The 18723-nt window shown below is 39.6% G+C and overlaps 5 protein-coding genes across 7 annotated transcripts; 1 reads left to right on the top strand and 4 right to left on the bottom strand.

The window, feature by feature from the left end:
* On the bottom strand, nt 1-6028 carry LOC110224871. The gene is made up of 2 exons (XM_021012467.1): nt 1836-6028; nt 1-1730 (listed from the first exon to the last, which is right to left on the bottom strand). The coding sequence occupies exon 2, from the start codon at nt 1363-1365 to the stop codon at nt 94-96; it is 1272 nt and encodes a 423-aa protein (XP_020868126.1). The 5' UTR covers nt 1366-1730; nt 1836-6028; the 3' UTR covers nt 1-93.
* LOC9328950 (probable disease resistance protein At1g15890) lies at nt 3295-4442 on the bottom strand. Its single transcript, XM_021013928.1, has 3 exons — nt 4145-4442; nt 3901-4014; nt 3295-3803 (listed from the first exon to the last, which is right to left on the bottom strand). Exons 1-3 carry the CDS (start codon nt 4440-4442, stop codon nt 3295-3297), a joined length of 921 nt encoding a protein of 306 aa, XP_020869587.1.
* A 52-nt stretch (nt 6029-6080) lies between the features above and the next one.
* On the top strand, nt 6081-7945 carry LOC9326195 (Golgi SNAP receptor complex member 1-1). Its single transcript, XM_021012471.1, has 5 exons — nt 6081-6417; nt 6691-6930; nt 7131-7295; nt 7395-7508; nt 7630-7945. The coding sequence occupies exons 1-5, from the start codon at nt 6379-6381 to the stop codon at nt 7741-7743; spliced, it is 672 nt and encodes a 223-aa protein (XP_020868130.1). The 5' UTR covers nt 6081-6378; the 3' UTR covers nt 7744-7945.
* Nucleotides 7946-8036: 91 nt separating this feature from the next.
* LOC9326194 (uncharacterized protein At2g39795, mitochondrial) lies at nt 8037-9487 on the bottom strand. Its single transcript, XM_002890086.2, has 3 exons — nt 9095-9487; nt 8466-8788; nt 8037-8364 (listed from the first exon to the last, which is right to left on the bottom strand). Exons 1-3 carry the CDS (start codon nt 9335-9337, stop codon nt 8202-8204), a joined length of 729 nt encoding a protein of 242 aa, XP_002890132.1. The 5' UTR covers nt 9338-9487; the 3' UTR covers nt 8037-8201.
* Nucleotides 9488-9611: 124 nt separating this feature from the next.
* Nucleotides 9612-11909, bottom strand: LOC110224872 (DCN1-like protein 5). Of its 3 annotated transcripts, none has more exons than XM_021012468.1 (11): nt 11791-11909; nt 11589-11661; nt 11166-11250; nt 10935-11009; nt 10805-10841; nt 10602-10685; nt 10435-10495; nt 10232-10338; nt 10067-10132; nt 9849-9990; nt 9612-9753 (listed from the first exon to the last, which is right to left on the bottom strand). In XM_021012468.1, exons 2-10 carry the CDS (start codon nt 11659-11661, stop codon nt 9895-9897), a joined length of 684 nt encoding a protein of 227 aa, XP_020868127.1. In that variant the 5' UTR covers nt 11791-11909; the 3' UTR covers nt 9612-9753; nt 9849-9894. The 3 variants fall into 3 exon arrangements, with proteins under 3 accessions (XP_020868127.1, XP_020868129.1, XP_020868128.1); XM_021012470.1 differs by having other exon boundaries at nt 9853-9990; nt 11791-11904; XM_021012469.1 differs by having other exon boundaries at nt 11811-11829.
* Nucleotides 11910-18723: the final 6814 nt, after the last annotated feature.

The raw sequence follows: 18723 nt of genomic DNA, 5'->3' as shown, positions 1-18723 counted from the left end.
TGTTAAAACCGCGCACATTCCATGAGAAGCACGTCATTTATAGATTTCTTCGGGTGGACCTCTTGCTCGAAGTAACTGGGATCGAGTCCTTAGTTACATGAGTTGAAGTCGCCGAAGTGCCCTTTTTTTCTTGTAGACCCGTGTAGCTGGAGGATTCACCACACCCTCTGCTCCCACTTTCACTACATCTTCCTGAATCTGAACTGTTTCCCCATTTTTCTCCACAGTGTTAATTTCCTCTTCCTTACCTTCTGCGTTTTCTCTAATTTCTCCTTCTTCCTCCTCATCCACACTAAGAACTGCGAACTTCGATGCTGAAGCAACTGGTAACGCTGTATTCTGTTGTAAAACAAAGTCTTTATTTGGACTACGACTCGCCTTAGAAGGCGACACTGTGGTCCACTGGTCTGTGTCGTCCCCATTTGCATCCACTATATTGGTACTAGCTTCTTGACTCATTTCTGTAGTAACTTTCTCTGCCACTTGCTCTGTTTCTATACTTGCACCCTTTTCCAATACTATGCTTAAATTAGGAACCTCCTGACTGCTTATCTCCACAAGGGACTTGCTTTCTATGGCTTTAGGTACTTCCTGGCTGCTTATCTCTGACTTCTTTAAATTTGCCACACATCTAGTTTCCAGGTGACCCCATTTATCACATATGGTGCATCGCGGAGGCAGCCATGGATAGCTGAAGTCAACCCAAAAATCTGTCCCATTCTTAGAGAAACATATCTTTTTAGGCAATTCTTTTGACAAATCCGCCCGAACAAATACCTTTGCAACATCAAAATTTGAACAAGCTGCTGTTTCCGGATGTAAACGCACTGGAATCCCCACAGCACTTGTGATGAAACTCAGCCCTTCCCATGAATACATGTTCAACGGAACCTGCTTCAGGTAAACCCACAAGGGAATCGATTTTTCCTCTGGTTGATCCCTTTCAGTGATCGGCGACCACTTAGAGACTACCATTGGCACTTCTGCAATGTTCCACATACCCCTTTTGAGAATGCGGGCTCGAACCAATGGATCACAAACCCGAAACCTCTGTGTAGTGGAATTAACTTCATAGACATCGATTTTCTGTGAATCTGCTCCCTGTTTCCAAATTTTGTTGAGAATAACATGAACCTTTGCAACGTGAGGTGCTGTGTTCAAGAAATTAACGACCAGGAAATCCTCCCATAGTGGTGTAGCGTTTTCGAAAACTTCATCCGGGATCTCCACAGAGTTCTTCCCTTCAGAAGTTGTGACGTTAATGTCGAATTTTTGTAGAACTTGCTTATTTTGAACCACTGAAACCCACGAACCCTTCGTCTTAGGACTGGAGACCCTTGGCGACTCTTCCAGTATCTCCGACATCACTTCTCCGAGCAGCCTGACGGCACCGGCAAGCAATCTTTTTGAACACGAAACCCTAACTCTTGATCGCCCAAATTTTCACCCTTCTTAGCAAAACGCACCGTTTCTTAGCCTCAATAAAACAAACACGAATTTAACACAAGGATAGGGAAAAAACCAACATCCACAACAAATTCACACACATGCGCAAAAAGGGAACAAAACCAAACCAGTAAGCATAAGACAAACTCATCATGCGTTCACAAACCACAAATTGGCACACAAAAACCAACCAATAAGAGGGGTTTTTCTAATTCAAAGGAAGAAGAGAAATTGCATCATGTGGGATCTTCTTCTCCGGCATACATTGCTCCCCTCAGAGAAACCTACAACATCATAAAGATGGAAGCATGAGCAGAAATCGTCCTAAAACTTAGAGAAAGATATTATCCAAAAGAGAAAGGAAACGAGGATTAGAAACCATTCCATACGTTAAAAACTTTATGAAGTTAGCTTGGATAAAACCGTTGCTTAGTAGCCTCATCTTCCCATTCAAGTTCTTCAATCCACTCCTTCTCTGCGTCTATAACAAGGTTCTGTCCCTTGGCACTTTCAGAATGTAGTGGAAGTTTCTTCAGCTTTGGACACCCCAATATGACGACTGTGGTCAGACAGGGGAAATGAAGAGGGCTCCAGTGCACTGCCTTTAGTTCACCAAGATCTTGTAAGTGAAGGAATTGAAATCTTAGAAAAGGGACCTCTTCACTTTGCTCATCTAACGTCTTCTATTTGCATATTATTTCTTCTATCAGCCGTGACCGTACTACACGTAGATGGGTCTGCTTTCGAGCAAAGATGAGCCATGTCAAATGCCTTAAACTGTCACAGTTGATTATTTCTACGTCAGAGAAATTCGGGAAGAATCCACTGCTTGAACGATCCCTGATTTTCATTGCCTCCCATATCTATATATATCTCTGAGAATTTACAACCTTGTATTTCCAGCTTGCGAAGACTATACCAGACTGGCCCAACTTGTACTCTGATTGCTGGCAATATGAATGTTCTTAGAGATAGAACTTGAATACACCTTGCCAGACTACTGTTGCACTGAAGTATTTCCCAACAAATGTCGTCGTCTATACTTATGGTCAAAACTTCTAAAGTTTTCAAGTCTAGTATCGCACATAAACCCAAAAAAGAACTATATTTGGAGCTTGAACCAAGTAATTTTAACACTTGCAGCTTTCTTAACCTCGTTATCCTATCAATATTTTGGAGGTCCACCGTAAATTCCAAATTCAGGTGTATCAGACTTTCCAACTTATCTAAACCAGAAGGCAGCAGCTTTATCTCTGTGTGTGATAAGTCGAGATACCGCAAGGTGGTCAAATTTGAAATATCTGGCAACTTTCTGAGGTTGTACTTCCGGGAAAGATCCAACACCACGAGCTTTGGCATAGACCAAAAGAATTGACTAGACAAATCCAGCAAGTCGTTATTATGGAGGAACAGTGTCAGGAGCTCAGGACAGTTAGAACTGCAAAACCCTTTCTGAATTTGATTACCCATCAGCGACATCCTTCCCACTTCCATCCCTTGACTTGTATTGTAATCTGGAAGGTCGTGTAAAGAGGTTCCAGTCTCCACAATGAAATTAGATGCATTATATGGACTCAAACATGCTATCCTCAAGGCCATTTCACGGACCACATCATGCATTTTGACTACCCCCCTTTGGATTCGTCATTCATCAATAAAAATGTGCGGACAAGTTTACCAATTATAATATAACCATCGTTCACAGCAAAATCCCTACTTCTGCCCTTTATAAGCCCTTCTCCAATCCAATAGTCAATTAAAACTTCTTTTTCTATCTCAAAGTCCTCCGGGAATAAAGCACAATATTGAAAACAAAGCTTGACTGTTTCATCCCCCAAATCGTCATAGCTAAATCTTAATATAGGAAGAATTCATTGCAATTTGCCACTCGTGTACCGTCCTTTTGCATGACATTGCCCCACCAATGACGGTTAGTGCAAGTGGCAAGACCTGACATTTAGTAGCCATCTTTCTAGCGAGTTGAGGAATATCTTCATGAAAGTTTAATGTGATATCCCCAACTTGTTTTTGAAACAGATCCCAAGCATCATCAGGTTCTAAGCATGGGACATGCATCTCAGCATTGGCCCTCATCATGCACCCCCTCACCTCCACTGAACGAGCTGTGAATGCTATCTTGCAATAATTTTCTTCGTTCGGATATGGAACTCCTATCTTTTGTAGATCTACTTCACTCCATATATCATCCAGTAACAACACAAATTTCTGTTTCTTTAGAATTTTGTGTATGTCAGAGGCTTTCTCCTCTTCTTCGCTCTGAACCCATCTCTCGTTATGTATGGATAAACGTTTCCCAATTTCTTCCTGAATTTTTGCAACTCGTCCGTTTCTAGACACTGTAACCCATATCACAATGTCAAATCCATTCATTTTGTTTTGCAAATTTGTTGTTGAGTTGAGTAAGGAGAGTGGTCTTTCCTACACCGCCCATACCATAAATCCCCAGAGTTCCTACATTTTCTTTCATGAAGAGATTCCAGGTATCATCAAGCATTCTATCGAGGCCAACTGTTGGCTTGATAGGTCTTTGATCTACCGGCACAGGAACTACTTCAGCCACCACATCAAAAACTCCGGAAGTAATGAGTACCTTAATATCCTTCAACATCTTAAATACCTTTGCACCATATATACACACAGCTTGATAGAAAATTATTGGAACAATATCCATTCATACACAACCTCTCAGTTTCAGTGGTACGAGAAGGGATTAAGCCACGGGCTTCATACTCGATGGCTTCAGCATTTGAGAGCCATAGTTGGACTTTTGCAAGCCGTTGCAAGCCGTTACGTTCTTCTATCCTGACTGATGTTGACAAATCTACTCGCGTAGCAACAAGTTCTTCTAGAGCATCCTCAAGTTCGTCAAGGTTTTGCGTGAGCTTCTTGATGTAGTTTCCATCTCCACATAAGCAGCCACAGACGTGATTTAACGTTTGGTCACAGGATATCTGAAAGGACAGGCAATTTCCCATCTCTACAGGTACCAGAGATAAAAAGCATCAGCAATACGCAAGAAAAGTGGCTGAATGGGAGAGAAAAGAGGAAAATAACTGTGCCTTCCTGACTTGATCAGAACATGTTTGATAGGATATATTGGAAACAACGAAACTCCACACCAATAATTAAATATGGACCATCAAATATGAAGTCCACTTCTTTATCAACTCTAGATAAACCAATGTGTAACACATAAGCCTTCCTGACTTGATTAGGGAAAAAAAAAAGGAAGTCAACTGCAATATCATTGCATCCGACACCAATATATAATTTGATTAAGTGTTATTCAACGTGGCAGCTTCGAGGAAAGTCAGAAGTTTCATATCCAAATTAAAGTGATATTTAACTAAACAAGAAATATGAGAAGCACATTTCTCTTACCACCAATGTAAAATTCTGCTACTGAAGTTTCCCTCCTGTAGTTCCACATAATATTACTCGGGAAACTCTAAACCGATGATATAGAACTCAAACTCAGAAAACATCAATTCCACATCAGTGACACACTATGAAATATACAGACAATCGTCAAATGCAGCATTCAGAACATAAAACTGTATACAGACAGTGACCAGGTGGGTTGAATCCAGAACGCAGATTTTTAAAAATTCTGTTGATTATATTAAGGTAGTGCTGTAATATAGAAGTGGGAACGACGTGTACCTGACATCAGAAGAAAAAAGTCACCTCTCATTTGTTTTACTTTGATGTGACAGCCTCCATTATATTCGTTCAGATGTCACTGCATAATAATACCAAGAAACGCCAACAAAACAAAGAGGAAGACAATATTAAATACACCACAGAAATCTAAACAAAGACAATAATCACACGAAAAGAGGAATATAGTACTATTATTTTTGGATTGAGAAAATGACATTAGGTACCAAAGATGTAGAGCACAAACACATGTTGAGGTTCAGAGGTCCCAAAAAAGTTCCATAAGCTCTCTAAATCATACAAAAGACGATTTGCAATATCGTGCACCAGGTCTTCTAGGCTTATGGTTCTGTGTACCCCTAACGGCTATATGATACATGTGAAAGAGCTTAAACCATGTGAGAACAACAGTATATGCATCTAGAACGACAGCTCCACGAACAAGATATGTAACCTGCTCGATTATGTGTTCCATCTACCTTTGTATATCCCTTTTTAACATAAGGGTTATCTTTCTTCAACCAACCAAAAACAGAAAATTTCGTTATGGGATTTATCTGCAAATATCTCTGGCAGGTAAAAAAAGTAGCAGAACTAGAGAAAAATGGATTCCTTTATAAACTTAAGTGACGCTTTTGGAGCGAACCATTGCGTGCTCTGGCAAATACACCAGTGAAGGGTGATGATCTTTGGAAAAAACAAACAACTATCAGATTGCAAAAGCGCAAAAGGAGAAGAGGATGAAAGGAAAGTGAAAAAAAAGGTTACCGGCGGTAGAAACAACTTGAATTGATTTTTGACCCGGCTCAAGCCGTCTTTGATTAAGGTATTATCCTACGTGTCACTTAGAAGTTAACTGTTTAACGTAATATATATAAAGGCTTATTGTAGGGTGGAAAACACCGCACCGGATCATACCCGTCGAATCTCAGGTCATCGAATTAATTAATTAATTAGTGATTACGCAAAACCGAAGCAATTTTGCCGTTGAAGGGGTACGCAGAAATTCTGCCTGCGTCTCCGAACCAACTCTCGATCCGATCCGATCCGTTTTCTACTTCTCTCAATTTCGAACCAATTGGATCGCATCTTTCGGGGGCTCCAACCTTTGGTGACGAAGACGAGGAGGAAGAATTTTTTGTGCTCCGGGATAATTGTCGCATCTGATTTATATCGGAGAAAAGGTCTCTTGCCGGAAAAGACACGATCCGCTTTCATAAAGGAGAGATTTTTACAGATTCAGTGGACGTCATGGATGTGCCTAGCTCTTGGGATGCTTTACGGAAACAGGTATTTTTTCTTTGATTAAAATTCTTACATGGTTTGATTCGAAGCCACTAGATACTTGTGTATAACAAATTTTGGAAGCTGGTAGTCTCTGAAATCTGTCTTGTAATGCCATTTTGGAGGTCTGAATTGATATCATTCATCTGGGTTCGATTCGAATTTGGGGAATCTATTGGTCTTGTTAGCTGATTCTTAATGATTTATCTTTTTTTTGGATCCAATTGATACTTAAAAGGAATATGCTTTGTGTTGTTCTCTCTCATTTGAATCCCACAGGCTAGAAAGATTGAAGCTCAGCTTGACGAGCAGATGCACTCATATCGTAGACTTGTTTCAACAAAGGCTTTATCAAAGTCAGATGGTTCAGAGACTGATCTTGAAGCTGGGATTGACTTACTTCTTAGGCAACTCCAACAAGTTAATGCGCAGATGCAAGCATGGGTTTCTTCAGGTGGATCAGAAATGGTCTCCCATACTTTAACTCGACATCAAGAGATCCTTCAAGATCTGACACAGGTACGATCTTTTTCCTGACTCATGGCATTTAATAATTGCCTAATTCTTTAGCTTGGGTTTGATTGTATACTGATTAGTAATGGAATGAATGTTATCTTTTTAACCATTTGTTCTCACTCTTCTTTTGGACTAGTTTATGACTCAATTTTTTTGTTGTAAATCAGTCATGTTCCTGTATTTATGACTCGTTGAAAATGCAGGAGTTTTATCGACACCGGTCCAGTCTTAGAGCAAAACAAGAGCATGCTTCACTTCTTGAGGACTTTAGAGAATTTGATCGGACTAGATTAGATTTAGAAGATGGATATGGGTCTGAACAATCCCTGATCAAGGAACATATGGGAATCAATCGCAATACGGCACAGGTAAGTAAACTCCTTTCCCACTAATCTTTGTTAGACTCTACAGCTATAGCATACATTAAGCTGGACTTATGTGAGCTGACTATTATATAAACGGTGCAGATGGATGGTGTCATTTCACAAGCTCAGGCAACACTCGGTACTCTTGTATTTCAACGTTCAACTTTTGGAGGCATCAACTCAAAGCTTAGCAATGTCGCCAGCCGTCTACCTACGGTACAAAGAGCTTTCCTTATCTTATTTACACACTTTTTTGCTCTTTGCTTTCTTTATGTTCGATTATGGCCTGTGTTATCGTATATCTCACCCTGCAATTCGATGGTTAAAACCACTGCAGGTGAACACTATTCTGGCGGCGATAAAGAGGAAAAAGTCGATGGATACAATCATTCTTTCACTTGTTGCGGCTGTATGCACATTTCTCATATTCATTTACTGGATAACCAAGTAGAATTTGCCCATTCTTTCGTTTCATCTCTATGTTGGGCCACGTCTGGTTTTCCCATGATGTTAATTTGTTCTGCAATTATCGGTGTTCGAGTAAAGAATCTAAAGATGATCAAAAACATAAATATTGTGTACAGCAAATTCCATCCATGTCTTTGCAGTCTAGCGAACTTGTTAAAATGTTCAGTTATTTTTGAGATGCCCCACATACACCATCTGTTTCTCTATCTTGTAACTTTTTAGGTATGGGAGTATGTTGCTGCATTGAGAAGGGTACATGGCTACATGCAATACGGCTTTAATATAATCCTTATCATAACTATGTACGCAACTAATCCATATTTTGATCCATAAATGTCACATACCTCCGGAAACTAAGAACCATGCCAATAAAATTCTATCTAAGCCATATATCCAAGGGAACATACATTGGATGCATAAGAATGTGGTAAGCAGAAGATTTTACTTTTGCTCAACATAAGATTTAACAGCCTCCATCCATCTAATGTACTCAGCTTTATCTTTGTTCTTCATGTACTGATGCAAGAACTCAGCAAGATCATCACTTATACCTCTTTCCTCCAAAAATCGATAAACCGAGTCTTGAAGTTCATCTTCCATTTCCCTGTAAAATTAATCAAAAGACGAACAGGAGATATAACAAATCAGAAACACATAAAAAGAAGGAAGTTGTGTGTTTAAAAAGAGGGGATCAAATCTCAGTACTGGAATTCTGGTCCAGTATAGGAATTTGGTGAGTTTTTGCTGCTTTTACGAACAAAGAACTTGGAGATCTGTATAGTATCAGGCCAAGCAGAACACATGATCTCTAAGGTCCCACCATCACCCTTAGAGATGTTGACAATGAAAGTAATATGAAGCTGAACATCTTGAGGGTCGCTGCTTGTAGATTTTGATGATGGAACTGATCCATCAAACATGGTTGCTTCAATCTTAATATCTTCCTTGTCCCCAAAATTTCTTCTCAAGCTAATCCACTGCTCTCCTGGCCGCTCATCCACCGTAAATGGACCAAACCTGTCCTCAAGCTGAAATTTTGTGTACAAACAATTGCGCAGCTCAGCTCAGGCAGTGTAGCAGACAAAGGAACAAATTTCTCATGCAAGAATTGTGATTCAATCGATCAGACAAACCAGAGTTTCTTTCTTACTTGAATTGGGCTCATAATCAACCTTTATGATTCTCACAACAACAAGTCAATTTAACGGTGAACAAACATAATTCGAACTCCAGCAAGCATCATCATTTTGCGTTTGAGATGATTAAAATTCTAAATTTCAGCTTCAAAAGGTATCATCAGATTACCAAATGACAAACTGAAACTTTGAGAATACCTTAAGAATAGGCGAGTGATCGAGCTCGGACTGAATCTCAGAACGAATTAATCGGAGAATGTTACCTTGGAAAGCTGATTTTCGCATTTCTGATACGTAACTCCCCGAACTGAGAAACTTACGGCTAATTAAGAAACTAGGGTTTTGATTTGACTGGACACATATTCTAGGGTTTCGGTACGAAATCGAAGGTGATGAACTTAATATCACACTTCTTCGCAGACATCTGAGGAGGCGAGCCATTGACAGAGGGACGAATAACACGGGAGCAGAGATGAGGCTTTTCTTAGGGTTTAAGAGAACATCTGAAATTCAAGGAGGATTCTCTTTGCGAGGTTTTAGGATTTTTTGTTTAGTAACGGTGTAAGCTAATCTACACCGTCCCTTTCAAATATGAATCTGATGGTTATAAAACGGTAACAACGTGTGTAGTAGCAGAGAGATACGGCACTTTAGATGACTTGATCACCAACTATATAAACATGTAGAACTTGATGGTTTCTAATAGAACTTGATGTAATAAATCAAACATTATGTGTTCCCTCTATTGAAGTTAATCACATGTAACAAGAATCATATAATGTGTCTTTTTAATGTTTGAAAGATGAAAAACTCAAGTAAAAATGTGCTGAATCTGTTTGATTGAGAGCCCACCGATCCTGCAAAGCCACACCGAAACAGAGACAATCAATACCGGAGCAAACAATAAGGCCTAAAGTGGGTTCGACTTTAAATTGGTTTCTGAAAAGATTACCTACTCAAAGATTTGAAGCTGAGACTTGAGGGGACTCATATTGATTTCAGGCTTGTTTTTCGAGAATCCACTCAACAAAATTGTCAAGAATCAATGGCCATGCAAGCTCTGGATTGTAGTTCCCCATGTCCGGGAAACTAATCTGTAAATGTTACAAAACAATCCCAGTTAGTTGATGAAGCTGCCAAGCTGGGAACTAGAAGAATTAGGAAACATACCTCGTTACAAAACCGGTAAAGTCCCATCCATTGGTCCATGTTTATGACTTTGTAGTCGTTCTGGATCTGTATCAAACAAATATAACCAATCATGAGATGACAACAATGCGAGAAAACAACATTCTGGAAATTACACAATGTGAGACTTTTGAAGTAATCCCAAACCTTTAAATACTCGACAAAGTAGTCAACTTGGGCTCGAAATGTAGATCCCATGACGATTTCTAGGAGTTGACATATAGTCTCTATGTCTATGCTCTTCTGTTTTTCCTCTGCATTAAACAGTAAAACAAAGGTCAAACAAACATGAAAGGTAAAAGAGAAACAGCAAAATATATATCTCATGCAGAAGCAGAATTTAATATTACCTGTTAAACAATAGCGGAAGGCATAAGCATAGAAATCTGCAAAATTCGATGGCCTCCTGACCTTAAAGAGAGAAAAATAAGGAACAAAAAGCTTAACATGATTCAGTCTAAACGGATACTCAGAAGATGTCAATCAAAATGAAAATATAAAGGATAAAAGTTTGAACCTCTTTCTCAAGCTCAGGAAGAGCTTTCTTCAACTTACTGATCGTATCAGCTCTTAAAGCCTTCAGGCCTCTTCTCCACTCCTCCTACAGATGCACAATGAGTTAAGATAAAAAACCCAAATCACAAACTTCAGTCAAGTATCAAATAAAAAAGGATCTCTAGCTCTTATGTATTCTGCAAAAAAAAATTGTGCATTCCTTACATGTGTAAAGTAACCTTGTTTCTCAGCTTTCATTTTCCTGCGATTGCGACAATTTAAAAGTTTTTAAGGATATGTAACTGTGGTAAAGAACAAAGAGAAGCAGTAATAAAAAAATTTGATGGATAATTACCAAGCAAGCATCAAGATTCTGATATCAGTATGTGAGACTTCCAAATTGGAGCATAGTTCCTCTATTCCTTCAGGACTGTTCAAGTAGTAAATCACAAAAGTATAAGTACCAAAAGTATCTCAAAGAATCATAATTTATGGCAGGAACTGATATAACAGAGAACAATGATCCAGATTCTTCAGTTTTGCATGAAAAGAAAAATTGATTCGTCGTGCATCAACGGATACTTACTCAATAAGATTGGAAGATCTATTGGCATACTGATTAAATAAGTGATCTATTCGATCCATCTCTTTAGTCGAGGCCTTGCTCGAAGCTGAACCAAAAATTACACAAAAGTCAAAACATAGTATAAACGTTTATACAAAGCTACGGCGATAGTGATCACAAAAAATATGCAGAAGAAGTTAAATTCTTGAATAGTGAAGTATTGATTTTGAAAGCTTTCTCATCAAAATATACAATTATTCGTTCATCAACCACAAAACCCATCAAAGGGTACTGAGATTTCAATCCAATTCCGAATTAAAAGATGAGAATCACAGGAAACTTACAAAATCCGAAGCAAGAACAGAGACTTAAACTTTTGAGCATAATAATAACATAAACCCTAGACGGAATTGGTTAAAGAATCGGAAAGGATAACGAAAAAACCTGAGCGAAAGAGATCCGTGGTTACTGATTCAGCTGATTGACCTGATTTCTTCTTTGATGCAGAGCGACGCATCTGTACGGAATTGATTAGAATCGCAGAGAATTAGAGAAAACGAGTTTTTGGAAAAGAAACAAGTTCTATATATATAAGCAACAGAGAAGAAAAAAAAACCCAGAAAAGGAAAGAGAAGAGAAGAGGCACCACGAAAGAGAGAAACACACGAGAGTCGAGAGAGAGAGCTTCTAGATGGGGAAAGAAATCAGAGAGACGAAGCCACCTGATTGGAAGATATACGATTTCTCTCTTATATGATTCTCCCGATAACTACCCTTTTTATATGTATGTATTTTTATCTCATCTCTATACATACACATGTAAGTATTTACACAATTTCCTTTTTTACTTTTTTTTTTTTTTAGTTTCCCACTTTGTTCATTTATTTTGTAAAAAAAAAAAAAAGATCTAATAATTTCCATTAGGGGTAGTCCCTTATAAATACTATTAAGTTGTTAATAATCAAGTTGTACAAATTTCATTTTTATCTCTTTATAAATTCGTATCTTCTTATATTCATGATTAGAGATGTCAATCGGGCCTTCTGTCCGCGGGCCTAGTCCGTTTAGTGACCTAGCGGGGCGGGTACGGGCCTATGTAGTGAAGCCCAAAAAATAGCGGGCCTAGCGGGCTTGGTCCGTTTGAATTGCGGATTAAACAAGACATGCCCATTAAGGGCTGCGGGTTTGCGGGTCGGGTTTGCGGGCGACCCACTTGTTCTTCTTCCTTTGTACCGTACAAACTGCAGAATGAGGAGAGAAGATCGATCCAAATTAAAATCGAAATCAAAATCAAAATTGAAATCGAGATTGTTGTGATTGTCGCGGTTCTTGTTGCTGTGATTTTGATAGGAATCTTAGCTCTGTTTCTATGGATTATTTGAGCCATTTAAAGAACTAGCTTAGGACTTCCAATTCCACAAACCTGAAAATCACCTCATACGTTTCAAGCTTTTCCCTTAAATCTTTCTTTCTTCAATTTTCAGTGTCTTAAACTTGTTGGAGTTGAATAAGTCTTCAGAGACTTGGTCGTTTGTTGGTTTGAGTCAATAAGGCGAAGTATTAGGAACTAAGCCACGTTTGAATAAGTTTGTTATAGTTCCCTGTTTTGTCTCTGTTTTAGTTTGCTTCAGTTCTTGTAAGGCTATTTAAAGGCCATCTCAATTTCAATCTAAGTATCAGAGAAGTATTCTCAGAATTCTTTGTGTACTAAGTTTAACATTGTGGTATCAGAGCCCTCTCAAAAGGGGATCTGAAAGAGTGAAACACGAGTGATTTTTTTTTTGAGAAAAGAGTGAGCAAAGAAAGTGCGTGAGAGATGGCCGCTGAATCAAGTAATTTCAGTGCCCCGAGTGTGCCGAGATTTGATGGAGACTACGATCATTGGAGTTTACTCATGGAGAACCTGTTACGTTCAAAGGAGTATTGGAGTGTGATTGAATCAGGTTACAAGGAGCCTGAATCTGGTGAAGTGCTTTCGGCAGCACAGCAGAAAACCTTGGAGGAAGCAAGGCTGAAGGACTTGAAAGCAAAAAACTATTTGTTTCAGTCCATCGACAAAACCATTCTGAAGACTATCACGCATAAGGCGACTGGGAAGCAACTTTGGGACTCCATGAAAATCAAGTACCAAGGTAATGAGAGAGTGAAGCGCGCCCAATTGCAGAGACTCAGAAGAGTGTTTGAAACTTTGGAGATGAAGAGTGGAGAAACGGTGACAGATTATTTCGGAAGAGTCATGGTCACGGCAAACGACATGAGGATCTGTGGAGAAGACATGGAGGATGTGAAGATAGTCGAGAAAATTCTTCGAACGCTGACGGAGAATTTTAATTATGTCGTATGCTCGATTGAGGAGTCGAAGGATATCGATCAAATGACTGTCGATGGATTGCAAAGCTCACTGCTTGTCCATGAACAGAAATTAAGGCATAAGGGAGTCGAAGAACAGGTACTCAAAGTCGAGTATGATTACTCTGGAAGAGGAAGAGGAAGAGGTAACTTCGGAAGAGGAGGTGGTGGTTCTTCGAGGGGAAGAGGAAGAACCAGATCAGACTTCAATAAAGCAACAATTGAGTGTTTTCGGTGCCATAAACTTGGGCATTTCCAGTACGAGTGTCCGACTGCTGAGAAGGGAGCAAACTTTGTCGAGTTTGATGAAGGAGAGGACTTGCTTTTGATGGCACATGCAGACGTCAAAGGAGCTGAAATCCGAGGATTATGGTTTCTTGATTCAGGCTGTTCTAATCACATGACGGGGAACAGAGAATGGTTCATGGAACTTGATGAAAGCTTCAAACATGTAGTAAGGCTGGGAAACGACTCAAGGCTAGAAGTGCTGGGGAAAGGAGATGTCAGATTTGAGATCAATGGAGTGATTCAAATTGTAAGTGACGTTTTTTTTGTTCCAGACCTAACCAATAACCTGTTGAGTATTGGGCAATTACAAGAGAAAGGTGTGGAGGTTCTAATCAGCAAAGGAGAGTGTAAAATCTTTCACTCTCGGAGAGGCTTGATTGTCAACACCAAAATGACAGCGAACCGCATGTTCATTGTTTCTGCAATCATGAAACCTGGGCTGGAAAAATGTCTCAAGATCGAAGAAGAAGAGATGGCGTGCCTTTGGCACAGGCGCTATGGGCATTTAAACAACACATCGATCCGGACTATGCATGACAAGCAACTTGTGAGGGGACTGCCTAAGATGAGAGAAACGTCTAAGGTATGTGAAGTCTGCAACATTGGAAAACAACATCGTGAAGTAATGTCTAAGAAAAGTCAGTGGAGAGCAACAGAGAAGCTAAAACTGATTCATGCAGACTTGTGTGGTCCCATATCTCCAGTTTCTCACAGTGGAAAAAGGTACATCTTTCTTTTGGCTGATGATTTTAGCCGTAAGAGTTGGGTATATCTTCTTTCAGAAAAGAGTGAGGCGTTTGATGTTTTCAAAGCCTTCAAGAGTCTTGTTGAAAAAGAAGCTGGAACATACATATGTTGTTTGAGAACAGATAGGGGAGGAGAGTTCACTTCTAGCATGTTTAATCAGTATTGTGAAGAACATGGGATTAAAAGACAATTGACTGCAGCCTATACACCACAGCAGAACGGCGTTGCAGAGAGAAGAAACCGCACCATAATGAATATGGTTAGATGCTTACTCACGGAGAAGAGCATGCCAAAGAAGTTTTGGCCCGAGGCTGCAAAGTGGACTTGTCACGTTTTAAACAAAAGCATGACAAGTGCCGTGAAGGATATGGTTCCAGAAGAGGTGTGGAGTGGGATGAAGCCTAGTGTGAGCTACTTTAGAGTTTTTGGGTGTATTGGACATGTACATGTTCCTGATCAACGAAGAGTGAAGCTTGATGACAGGAGCAGCAAATGTGTTCTTCTCGGAGTGAGTGAAGAATCTAAAGCATATCGGCTTTACGATCCAAGTTCTAAGAAAGTGGTGGTTAGTCGGGATGTGATATTTGAAGAAGAAGAAAGATGGGATTGGAGTGCAGATAAAGATTCTGTTGATGACATTTTGGACTGGGGAGAAGAAGATAAAAACGATGGAGAAAGAGAAGAAGAGGCTGAGGTTGCTGAAGAAGATGACGATGGAGAGGGTGAGCAGCCAAATAATGGAGAAAATACTGAGAATTCTCCTCAGCCAGAGACACATCAAATGAGAGAACGAAGAGCACCTGGTTGGATGCGAGATTACGAAAGTGGAGAGAAGATTTCGGATGAAGAGGCTGAGACAGAACTGGCATGGGCACTGTTCTTGTCAAATGAGGATCCAGTGAGGTTCACAGAAGCAAGTAAAGAAGAGAAATGGATGGAAGCTATGAGGAGTGAGATACAATCCATTGAGAAGAACAAAACTTGGGAACTCGTGAGTCTACCAACAGATGCGAAGAAAATTGGTGTCAAATGGGTTTTTAAGACTAAGCTGAATGAAGATGGGAATATTGACAAACATAAGGCAAGACTGGTCGTAAAAGGTTACTCTCAAGAAGAAGGCATCGATTATGAAGAGGTGTTTGCGCCGGTAGCTCGTTGGGATACCATCAGAATCTTGTTGTCAATAGCTGCACAAAGAGGATGGAAGGTGCATCAGCTAGATGTGAAAAGTGCTTTTCTTTATGGAGAATTGAAAGAGGTGGTATACGTAGATCAGCCGGGAGGTTTTATCAAGAGAGGTGAAGAAGACAAAGTGTATCGTTTGAGAAAGGCTTTGTATGGATTAAAACAGGCTCCTAGAGCCTGGTTTAGTCGAGTAGAAGCTTATTTTAAGCAAGCCGGATTCAGCAGCAGCAGCTTTGATCACACTTTGTTCTTCAAAAGAGAAGGAGAAAAATGCATCATGGTGAGTATTTATGTTGATGATTTGATTTTTGCTGGGAATGATGAGGTGTTGCTTGAAGATTTCAAACAGTCAATGAAACAAGAGTTTGAAATGACTGATTTGGGGTTGATGAGGTTCTTTCTCGGTGTGGAAGTTCGTCAAAGCTCTAGTGGAATTCATTTGTGCCAAAAGAAGTATGCACAGGAGGTGCTAGAAAGGTTCAACATGGCGGACTGCAATCCTGTCAAGAACCCGATAGTTCCAGGAGCTAAATTGACAAAAGAAGGAATTGGAGAAGAAGCTGATGGTACTTTATACAAACAGCTAGTAGGGTGCTTAATGTACATCACAGTTACAAGGCCAGACATGATGTATGTGGTATGTCTACTGTCACGTTTCATGGCAAAACCAAGAGAAGATCATATGCTGGCTGCAAAAAGGGTGCTAAGGTACTTAAAGGGAACACTAGATCTTGGTGTGTTTTATCAGAACGGGTCTGAGCCAGGAGTAAAGGCTTATACCGACAGTGATTATGCTGGAGATGCCGATGATCGAAGGAGTACCTCGGGTTATGTGTTTTTACTAAGTGGAGCAGCAGTGTGCTGGAGCTCAAGGAAGCAAGAAGTAGTTACTTTGTCCTCGACAGAAGCTGAGTATGTCGCTGCGACATCGTGTGCTTGTCATTGCGTTTGGTTGAAAGGGGTTATGGAACAGATTTTTCACGAGCAATGTAAGTGTCTGGAAATTCATTGTGACAACACTTCATCTATTAAGCTGTCAAGAAATCCGGTGATGCATAGGCGCACAAAACACATTGATGTAAGGTATCACTATATACGTGATCTTACGAATCAAGAGGTGGTGAAGTTGGTGTTTTGTGGAACAGAAGAACAAATCGCAGACATCATGACAAAACCAGTGAAGTTGGAGACTTTCATCAAGCTGCGAAGTCGTCTTGGGATGAGAGCACAAGAAGTTTAAACTGGATGTTAGCTTAACATGTCCAGTTTAAGGGAGGGTCTGTTGGAGTTGAATAAGTCTTCAGAGACATCGTTTGTTGGTTTGAGTCAATAAGGCGAAGTATTAGGAACTAAGCCACGTTTGAATAAGTTTGTTATAGTTCCATGTTTTGTCTCTGTTTTAGTTTGCTTCAGTTCTTGTAAGGCTATTTAAAGGCCATCTCAATTTCAATCTAAGTATCAGAGAAGTATTCTCAGAATTCTTTGTGTACTAAGTTTAACAAAACTAAGAACCACCAACTTTCTTCTTCTTCCTCATTACTTCCAATTCCTTTTCCATAACCAGAATCCATAGAAGCAGATCTTGAATATGTAGATCTCTTCCACCTCCAAGAAAATCTATGTTTTATAGTCCTTTCTAAATCTCACGACACCTCCGATTTCACCATTTTGAGCAAACGACCATGGAAGTCGTCTTCACCGTTGAGCTTCTTCACGAGAATACTCTACTTGCGGGCTGGTCCGTCTAACCGATGGGCTTTGCGGGGCGGGTTAGGACTGAGTTTTATAACCCGCGGTCATCGGTGGGCCGGTCCGTCGCGGATCAGAAGAAAAGCGGGCACCTCGCGAGCGGTCCGTTTGGTCGCGGGCAGGCCCGTCTGCCATCCCTATTCATGATATGTTTAATTTTTGTATATTGCATTTTATGTATTTATATAGTTAAAAGTTACTATTTTGGTGAGTGTAAATTCTAGAACCAATAGAAAAGTTTTCATTCATCAGGTTTTTTTGGTTATCTAATCAAAATGTTTTGTTTTTCGTCTGAATTTTAAACCTCTAGCTGATACATACATTATTTTATCATCTACTATTTCACTAGATAATAAAAAAATTAACAACATTATGATATTTTATGTGTTTATTATGATATTTGATGTGTTTCTATTATCTTCGTATTTTAAGAACTTTTGTGGGGTTAATTAACGATATCTTTATTACATTTTCTAGTTTCTTTTATAGTTAAAACTAGGGGAGGTCCCCGCGCCCAGCGCGGGGTTGTATGTTGATTAAGACCAGAATTAATAATTAATATTTAGGGTTATCAAGTTAGGGATATTTATTGAATTAATTTTGTCAAGAGTCTAATTTTTATAACGACATTAATATAGAATTATGGTAAAACGCTATAACTTTTGATATATATTATTAGTAATCAACAATTAATAGTGTTTTTGAATCACAAACAATTATTAGTGTTTATATCTTGATATATATAATAGAATTAAATATAAAAAATCTATATATTTAAACCAACAATATATTAGCAACGCCCCGACCGCCACTGTCCATGGGTTCCCACGTCCAGTCTCGGTCTTTAGGCCCATCTTCTTTGCCTTGTCGTACTCTTGATTTTATGACATATTCATGCTTACTCGTTTCTTTCATATTAGCAACGCCCCGACCGCCACTGTCTGTGGGCTCCCCACGTCCAGTTCGGTCTTTAGGCCCATCTTCTTTGTTTTGTCGTACTCTTGATTTTATGACATATTCATGCTTACTCGTTTCTTTCATATTTGTAATGCCACGACCGCCACTGTCTGTGGGTTCCCACGTCCAGTTTCGTTCTTTGAGCACATCTTCTTGGTTTTGTAGTACTCTTGGTTTTATGACATATTCACGCTTTCTCATTTCTTTCATATTTGTAACGCTCCGACCGCCACTGTCTGTGGGTTCCCCACGTCCAGTTTCAGACTTTAATTTGGGCCCATCTTCCTGGTTTTTGTTGTATTCT

Source organism: Arabidopsis lyrata (assembly GCF_000004255.2).
Source record: "Arabidopsis lyrata subsp. lyrata unplaced genomic scaffold ARALYscaffold_1, whole genome shotgun sequence".
NCBI lineage: Eukaryota > Viridiplantae > Streptophyta > Magnoliopsida > Brassicales > Brassicaceae > Arabidopsis > Arabidopsis lyrata.
The sequence above is the reverse complement of the archived record's forward strand: the minus strand, read 5'-3'. Positions and strand labels throughout refer to the sequence as shown.

Bases quoted from the DNA above. Each gene is read 5' to 3' on its own strand.
- LOC9328950 (XM_021013928.1), bottom strand. From the start codon at position 4,442: ATGGGAAATTGCCTGTCCTTTCAGATATCCTGTGACCAAACGTTAAAT. The intron at 4,015-4,144 runs GTATGAATGGAT...TGGCTGAAGTAG, and splicing joins CACTGAAACTGAGAGGTTGT to TTCCTGTGCCGGTAGATCAA. The intron at 3,804-3,900 runs GTATGGGCGGTG...TATGGGTTACAG, and splicing joins AGGAACTCTGGGGATTTATG to TGTCTAGAAACGGACGAGTT.
- LOC9326194 (XM_002890086.2), bottom strand. From the start codon at position 9,337: ATGGCTCGCCTCCTCAGATGTCTGCGAAGAAGTGTGATATTAAGTTCA. The intron at 8,789-9,094 runs GTATTCTCAAAG...ACAAAATTTCAG, and splicing joins ATCACTCGCCTATTCTTAAG to CTTGAGGACAGGTTTGGTCC. The intron at 8,365-8,465 runs GTACTGAGATTT...TTAATTTTACAG, and splicing joins TATACTGGACCAGAATTCCA to GGAAATGGAAGATGAACTTC.
- LOC110224871 (XM_021012467.1), bottom strand. From the start codon at position 1,365: ATGTCGGAGATACTGGAAGAGTCGCCAAGGGTCTCCAGTCCTAAGACG.
- LOC9326195 (XM_021012471.1), top strand. From the start codon at position 6,379: ATGGATGTGCCTAGCTCTTGGGATGCTTTACGGAAACAG. The intron at 7,296-7,394 runs GTAAGTAAACTC...TAAACGGTGCAG, and splicing joins TCAATCGCAATACGGCACAG to ATGGATGGTGTCATTTCACA. The intron at 7,509-7,629 runs GTACAAAGAGCT...AAACCACTGCAG, and splicing joins TCGCCAGCCGTCTACCTACG to GTGAACACTATTCTGGCGGC.
- LOC110224872 (XM_021012468.1), bottom strand. From the start codon at position 11,661: ATGCGTCGCTCTGCATCAAAGAAGAAATCAGGTCAATCAGCTGAATCA. The intron at 10,686-10,804 runs GTAAGGAATGCA...GTGCATCTGTAG, and splicing joins AACAAGGTTACTTTACACAT to GAGGAGTGGAGAAGAGGCCT. The intron at 9,991-10,066 runs GTATGTTTCCTA...TAACATTTACAG, and splicing joins TTTACCGGTTTTGTAACGAG to ATTAGTTTCCCGGACATGGG.